This window comes from Wasmannia auropunctata, unplaced genomic scaffold, assembly GCF_000956235.1.
Source record: "Wasmannia auropunctata unplaced genomic scaffold, wasmannia.A_1.0 LD336053.1, whole genome shotgun sequence".
Classification (NCBI taxonomy): domain Eukaryota; kingdom Metazoa; phylum Arthropoda; class Insecta; order Hymenoptera; family Formicidae; genus Wasmannia; species Wasmannia auropunctata.
The window spans coordinates 2,871,279-2,878,582 of NW_012026837.1; the positions used below are offsets into that span (position 1 = coordinate 2,871,279).

Genomic DNA, 7,304 nt, shown 5'->3' on the forward strand with positions numbered 1-7,304 from the left:
ATCGACGATCGTTACAGACGATATTTGACTCCCGGTGGTGGAAATCGCACGCGCATCTAGTGCGCAATTTTAGCCGCACTTTCTGCACCTCGCCTCCCGACACTCTATCATTCTCCCGACTCTCCCGTTGATTTCATTCTTAACCTCAACGATTTTCGATTTCTCGGCTTGAATGTGTTTTGAACGCGCGAAGACGCTGAGCGCGTGGAGGTGACAAGAGGATCTTGCTCCGGACGAGGATTCGTTCGCTGTCAAACGCCTTACGATTGCCGAAAATCACTTTAGATTCGACTCGAACGCACGATCGTACATTTTGAAGAATGGTATGTTTACCCGCAATATTTCACAGCTTGTGTGCCCCACGATGATTTAATGATGGGAACATCGTGTTCTTTTTCTCGTTTCAGAGCGTAACGTTGCATACGGATGTCGGTGACATCAAGATAGAACTGTTCTGCGAGATGTGCCCGAAGACGTGCGAGGTACAAGTCAATTTTCTACATGCTGTTGTGTAGTGACGACAAGTAATCCTGTTAGGTCCATTTCTACCAGGGTAGATTAATTTTAATCACGGTTTTATTTACTTTTTATCTTTTTCTAATTCTTAAAAAATTCTAGAAAGAGATATAAAAGTAAAATTAAACCTGGATTAAAAAGTTAATTTACGGTGGTAGAAATGGACATGAGACATTCTTGAAACGTCATTTAACGTCTTCTTGTTACTTGGGTAATATACTTGAGTGTAAGTTGTAAAAATATATGAAAATGTAGCAGATATAGAGGTTATATCGTTAATGTTTATTTCTACCAACGTACATTAACTTTAATTCAGGTTTGATTTTACTTTATATCTTTTTCTAGTTTTAAAAATTGGAAAAAGATAATAAAACCGAGATTAAAATTAATCTACATTGGTAAAAATGGACATTATTAAGGCTTATGGTCCAATTTACGCTCGCACCGCTTATGAGCGTCATTTGTCTTTATTCGATATTCGATTAACAACCAGGATGAAATGATTCCAAAAGCGTTGTGAGCATGAATCGAACCACAAACTAAGAACAATAACAATTATAATGCATTGGCGTTCTCGTTTCAGAACTTTCTTGCGCTCTGCGCCAGTGGGTACTACGACAATTGCCTGTTCCACCGAAACATAAAAGGCTTCATCGTCCAAACTGGAGACCCCACCAACACGGGGAAAGGGGGAACCTCCATATGGAATCGCAAGTTCGAGGACGAGTTTAAGGAGGAGCTTAAGCACAACGTGAGGGGTCTCGTCTCCATGGCTAACAACGGCCCTAATACAAATGGCAGTCAGTTCTTTATAACTTACGCGCCTCAGTCGCACCTGGACCTGAAGTACACTTTGTTTGCGAAGTAAGTCGGTCTTTCTGTGCCCAGCGAGAGCGTGTGAAATTGTGATAATGATTTCGCTGACTTTTTATTTGCTTGCTGCAGAGTCATCGACGGCTTGGAAACCTTGGAGCAATTGGAGAAACAGCCAGTGAATCCTAAGAACTACAAACCGCTCGCGGAAATCAGGATAAATGACGTAACTATACACGCTAACCCGTTAGCGGGATAGGATCTGAAGTGACAAAAGTGTTTCTTGCCGTCCATCGTAGTAATTTATACACAAGTAATTTATACTGTTTTTTTATGTATGAAAAAAAATATAAAATGTTCATGATTATTAAGACATACATCTTGCTTTTCGCAGATGGTTTAAAATCAGAAGAAGTAATATCGATAAAGAGTATTTTTATATTGTGTATACACCTAGCAACCTCTTGTTCTGCGGATCGAACGGGCTTTCAAGATACATCTTCGCGGGATATTTTTTCCTTCTCGCTGCGATCTGGTAAGTGCCCGTCTCTAAAAATTCCTTCGTAACGTTTTGCCCATTCGGAGCTGTGATGAATCTGAATGACGGAAAAGTTAACGTATATTTCTACGCGTAATTATTCATATCTCTATTCGTTATCCGATTTACGTACGCCTGTCCAATGTTCTTCTTAAAGGTATAACCCTGCTCAGCTCTCCTTAGATAACCAACTAATTGATCGTTTCTGTAGACGCTCTCCATACCCCACAGTGGTATTTCACTGTAATTAAACGAGTATTTAAGCACAAACGGTGCGCGTTTAAAATGTTGATGAACCGACGATATCGGGGTCAGATTGTATTGCAAAACGATATATATGTATATATATATATACTTACTCAGTTGTGTGTAAATGTACCAGTCTTTTTTTAATTCCATTTTTACGGCACTGTTCGACAGATGCCTTTCCTAAGTACTTGCCGTTTTTGCGGCAGACGATTTCTAAGGCCGCTTCTATCGGATTGTCATCTATTCTCAAGTCTGAGCCCCAGAGATGATAGCCTGATAAACGAATTAACAATTAGCACGGATAATACAAAGGCAAACACGTATCTCTGTACATTGCTGCTCACCTTTCTCGCAACTTAAACTGTAGAGCGCTCTGAAGCCGGCTAATTTCATATCGTACTTTTTACCGCATTCCATCAAAGCTTTGTAAACCTTTTCGCACGAACTTCTTGGAATATGCAATTCGAAACCGAGTTCACCCACGAAACTAAGTCTGAACACGTGCACGAGCTCGCCATCTATTCGCACTAGTTTCGAAGTTGAGAACGGAAACGATTTGTTCGAGAGATCGTCGTCGATCAACGTTTGAAGTACCTGGCGGCTATAATAATGAGATACATTGAACGAATAATGTACGAGAGATTTATCTTTTGTAACAATTATATATGTCTATTCGTATTCGCACTCAATTTCGATTATACCTGTTAGGACCTTGAACCGATAAAATTCCTATCTGCTCTGTGACATTGTGCACAGACACGTGGAAACCTTTATCTCTTATTACTTTGCTGATATGTGCCCAAGTGTGATACGACGACATGCCTCCGCTCACTAAAAAAAAGTCGGAAATGGAAAATTATTGTAATGTAGGGATTGAAATAAGATGCGCGGTCATCGCGAGAAAATGTACGAATAGACACCTATGTAAAATGCTTTTCCCTTAAATATGGGATCGACTACGCCACCCGAGCCGGATTCCAGACCAGTTACCGTACAGTCGCCTTCCACACCTCCTTTTTTATTCAACATGCAGGTGTACACGGTTCTGTTAATCTCCCGATCCACCCGAGCCGTAAATATGTAATCCACCGCTTTTTTCGCGTCTGGGCCACATAAATAATGTTTCCCGAAGTACGACATGTTGAATAAGGCAACGTTATTTCTACAGGCGAGCGCTTCCTCCCGTATCTGCGATAAGTATGTAAAAAAAAAAATTATCGAATCGACATTTTTTATCATGCGAAAATATTTCTCGATAATTCTAGTTAAATCTTAAGAAAAAAAAGGGAGGGAATACTTACGATACTCTCGTGGGGTGAAAAATCAAATGTACATTCTGTTTTCAATATATCGGCATATGTGTCGTTCGTGTTCTTTGGCGTGTCGTAATAGCCACCATAATCGTAAGGTAAAATCGGAGCCGTTTTGTTATCCGGTAGAAACCATCCTGGACGTTCCCATCCTTGCCGTTCTTCCATGACAGCACCTTCGTTGACAAGAAACTAAAAAAATAAAAATAAAAAAAATAGCAATAACATTATGTTTATGAAGAAAAAACTGGGCAATCTAATTGAAACATAAGACTCAAATTGACATAAAGCATAGCTTACATTGTGGAAAGGATCTGTCTTCAAGTTTCTGCCGCTTAAATGTTCGTCATGTGAGAAAACAATATTGTAATTTTTTGCGTAAGCCTCATGACTCCGTTCGTTCACCCAAATTGAATTTTTTCTTTGTTCTGGTATAAATCTGGATCGAGAGAGAAACATACAAAAGCGTTAAGTGCAGATATTGACAGAATAATACATCCCGCTTGTCATGTTGCTGCTTTGTATTTTACATTTTATATATCGGCATAAAAAATATAAGGCGCGTATTATAAAGTAATGATTCATATAAAAAAAGTTAATTTGCCAAGTAAATATGATTGTGCTGTCGCATTACATTCTACAATTTAAGATTCGACTCTTAATTTTTGAATAAATTTTTACCGCCTGATGTCCTGAAGGAACATGTGCTTGTCCGGTCGTCCATTAATTATCCACAATGCTATTTGTTCTCCACAACCACCTCCAAACATCATCCCGGCGCTATTATATCCGCAGGAGTAATAAAGACCTGTGCAGCGTGGGTCCTCACCTTTCAGAGACATTGTTGTATTTTAGACTTAATGTGTTTATGTCACACACGTCGATCGTAAATTAATGCTGAAATTTTGTGTTACCCATGATAGGTCTGTGGTCGGGGGTGAAACTTTCTGGGCCGCACACCGTTGTTCTTATTCCAACGGATGCCAAGGAGGGGATCAACCGATTCATCGCCTCCACATGAGTATTGAATACGTCCCAGTTCAGCTCGTACAGGCTAAAGGAGAAGTCCTCCGGCGGCTTGACAATACACATCATTTGAGTTAATCAAAAGTACGTAGACTTGAAATCGTCTTGCGCTTTTTTTTTTCTACAACAGCGATTGGATTTGATCCTTACGTTTGACGCGTTTATGGAACTTACAAATTTCAATATGATAGGATTTGGCTCGTATCCTCCGATATTTATATTTCCACCCTGCACCCGAAAGTAGACGTTAAAATCGGGGTCTCGAATATTTGGCAGTCCTCGCACGTTCATCGGCTCGGTGACGATGTACGCGTGTTTCATCGGTACCAACGGGATGTCCAGCCCGACCATTCGCGCTATTGTTCCGGACCACGCTCCCGCCGCGTTTAGTATGACGTTGGTTTTTATAATGCCGTAAGGCGTTTCCACTCCGCGAACGGTTTTATGACTGTCGGAATCCTCCACGAGAATTTTAGTGACCGGACAATCTTCGATGACCTTAAAAAATAATTTATTCTATTTTGCTCCTAATCATTTTTATAGAACACGCACATCGCTATCGAACAAATAATTCTACCAATTACTAACTGCACTATAGAATTTATTGTAGAACACAAAATTAGTTTTATTATTATGTAAATATATGTATTGTAGGGACAGATGACGGTGATGAAAAAAATGGATAGGACGTACCTTGCAACCGTTTTTTTCTGCTGATTTTGTCAACGCATTTACCAACATGGCAGGATCTATCGTGCCGTCCGCCGGAGAATATATCGCAGCTTGAAACGCATTTTTATCCAGGAGAGGAAATTTTTCTGTCGCCTCGACCGGATCGATCATGTACGCCTCGATATCGAAATTCTTGCAGCTCGTAATCAATCTCTCGTAATCGGCCACTCGCTCCTACGAAAAACACGCAATGAATATTTATTCGCCGAGAAATGGATAAAGGTATATCAATCGCGTGAGAAAATACATATATTCAGACTTACGCGAGAATGAGCGATGCAGAGTCCACCGTTGTCTATCCATCCTGGATTTATACCTGTCTCTTCTTGCAAGGACGAGTAAATCAATCGCGAAGTTTTTAGCAATTCCGTCTCTACGTCGCATATCCCGCGTAGATGCCACAGGAGACCTGCTGTGTGCCACGTTGTGCCGGATATGAGCTTCGATTTTTCCAAGAGTACCGCATTGACTCCACGTTTTCCTAATTGATAAAGTGCATTGCAACCAGCACTGCCACCGCCTATGGGAATTTTTATTGAATTGATTAAGAAATATGAATTTGTGTTCACGCGTAAATATTGAGATTCGCGAGTAAATATTGATTAGTATTTAACTTAATAACTTCTTATTCCTTTTTAATTCTATGTGCAGAAAGAGATATTACTGAAAAACTGTTTAATTAATATATAATGTAGACTATTCAATTTGTGTCTAAGCTGCTAATCCGATTAGGTTTTGTCTTGTTTCTACAGACAATGAACTTTTTTATTTACCTATTATTACAACATCTGCATTGCTGGGTACGTCGATGCTCTTTGTCTCGTTCTCTTTGAATGTAGCGACCGCTCGATTATTTCTGAGACCCCATTTAGGTAACTGATATGAAAAGATGTATTAGAATATGTGCAGTTTTTATCTTTTTACAAAATTGTAAATAAACCCGTATTTATAATGTATATCGCCGAACGTTTAAATTAAACGTGTACCTTGTTCCTTGCTAAACGAAGCATCTCGTGCGCCTCACCGAGTCAGCTTGTGACGCTTGTGCGCGACTGCAGTATTAGCGAAGATTGAACTACAGTCTCCCCCCCGGTTCACGACTCGCGCGCGGTATCGCGCTAGCTATTCTGCTAGTGTGGTTCATTCTTTACAATTACACTGTTTACAACATATACATTATCAAAGAACTTGCCAATGCATCGTCACTTTTCTCGACGCTAACTTCTCTCTCGCCCGCGATATCAGTCCGCGTCCGCGTGCATCGCGCGTTCGATTGAGAAAATTGCTGCTTTCGTGCTGCTGCTTTTCGCCCAACGAAAAAAAAGATTACGAACGACGTCAATCGCAAAAGCAACATTGCTCAATATATTTTCATTCGTTAAAAGAGAAAAACAATACTTGAGAGAGAGAGAGGAATTTGTGTATAAGACGCTACATGGTTGCTCAAGTGTACCTCGGCCGTTATCTATGTTTTCTTTTTTCTTTTCGTAATTTCTGCGTTGCGCGCGATTGTTATACTTATTATTATACACTAAAAATATCCGATATTGCTATGTTGACGCAATGATAATAAGAGACACTAATTTCGTCATGAGATTAGTTTTTGCCAGTTCTTACCAAACGAAACTAAAATTAATCGTACATTATCGTAACATTTGTACAGTTATCTCTTTGTGCTTGTGAAAGTGAATGTGCGCTCATATAAAATTGATTGTCTATCGTAAGAAATATCGAAACTTGGAAAAAAGTATACGAATCAATGGATATATAAAGGAATTAAGGAAAAAAGAATCCCATTTAAATCTAATATATCATAAATTATATTTTTCATAAAATCAAACCAATCAACTGTTTATTTTCTGGAAACAACTTTCCTCATTGCCAATATAGACTCTGGGAAATGTTTACCACTGATAACGACTCGTACAAAGAGTTTTACTCTCACAGACTTATATACATCCAGAATTTTATTGTTAGACCGCAGAGAACAATGCAAGCAAGCACTCTTTTGACCTTGATATTGTATCAGAATATTTCGATTGTGAAATGCGCCGTGCCAAGTCGTATATGTCTTATTATCAATAAATAATTCAGTAAATGTTTCAATAAAAAAAAAAGTA

General features: G+C 39.3%; 2 protein-coding genes across 3 annotated transcripts; one reads left to right on the plus strand and one right to left on the minus strand.

The window, feature by feature from the left end:
• The first annotated feature begins 52 nt into the window (after positions 1–52).
• LOC105451078 (peptidyl-prolyl cis-trans isomerase-like 3) lies at positions 53–1,757 on the plus strand. Of its 2 annotated transcripts, XR_974548.1 has the most exons (5): positions 54–323; positions 408–482; positions 1,100–1,380; positions 1,462–1,642; positions 1,724–1,757. XR_974548.1 is itself a non-coding variant. In XM_011691303.1 (4 exons), the coding sequence occupies exons 1-4, from the start codon at positions 321–323 to the stop codon at positions 1,586–1,588; spliced, it is 486 nt and encodes a 161-aa protein (XP_011689605.1). In that variant the 5' UTR covers positions 53–320; the 3' UTR covers positions 1,589–1,706. The 2 variants fall into 2 exon arrangements, 1 of the variants encoding a protein (XP_011689605.1); XM_011691303.1 differs by lacking the exon at positions 1,724–1,757 and having other exon boundaries at positions 53–323; positions 1,462–1,706.
• Positions 1,644–6,881, minus strand: LOC105451077 (sarcosine dehydrogenase, mitochondrial). The gene is made up of 15 exons (XM_011691302.1): positions 6,171–6,881; positions 5,958–6,060; positions 5,448–5,704; positions 5,146–5,358; positions 4,627–4,950; positions 4,341–4,503; positions 4,108–4,255; positions 3,727–3,865; positions 3,418–3,618; positions 3,037–3,304; positions 2,818–2,947; positions 2,461–2,717; positions 2,227–2,389; positions 2,001–2,108; positions 1,644–1,925 (listed from the first exon to the last, which is right to left on the minus strand). The coding sequence occupies exons 1-15, from the start codon at positions 6,192–6,194 to the stop codon at positions 1,766–1,768; spliced, it is 2,658 nt and encodes an 885-aa protein (XP_011689604.1). The 5' UTR covers positions 6,195–6,881; the 3' UTR covers positions 1,644–1,765.
• Positions 6,882–7,304: the final 423 nt, after the last annotated feature.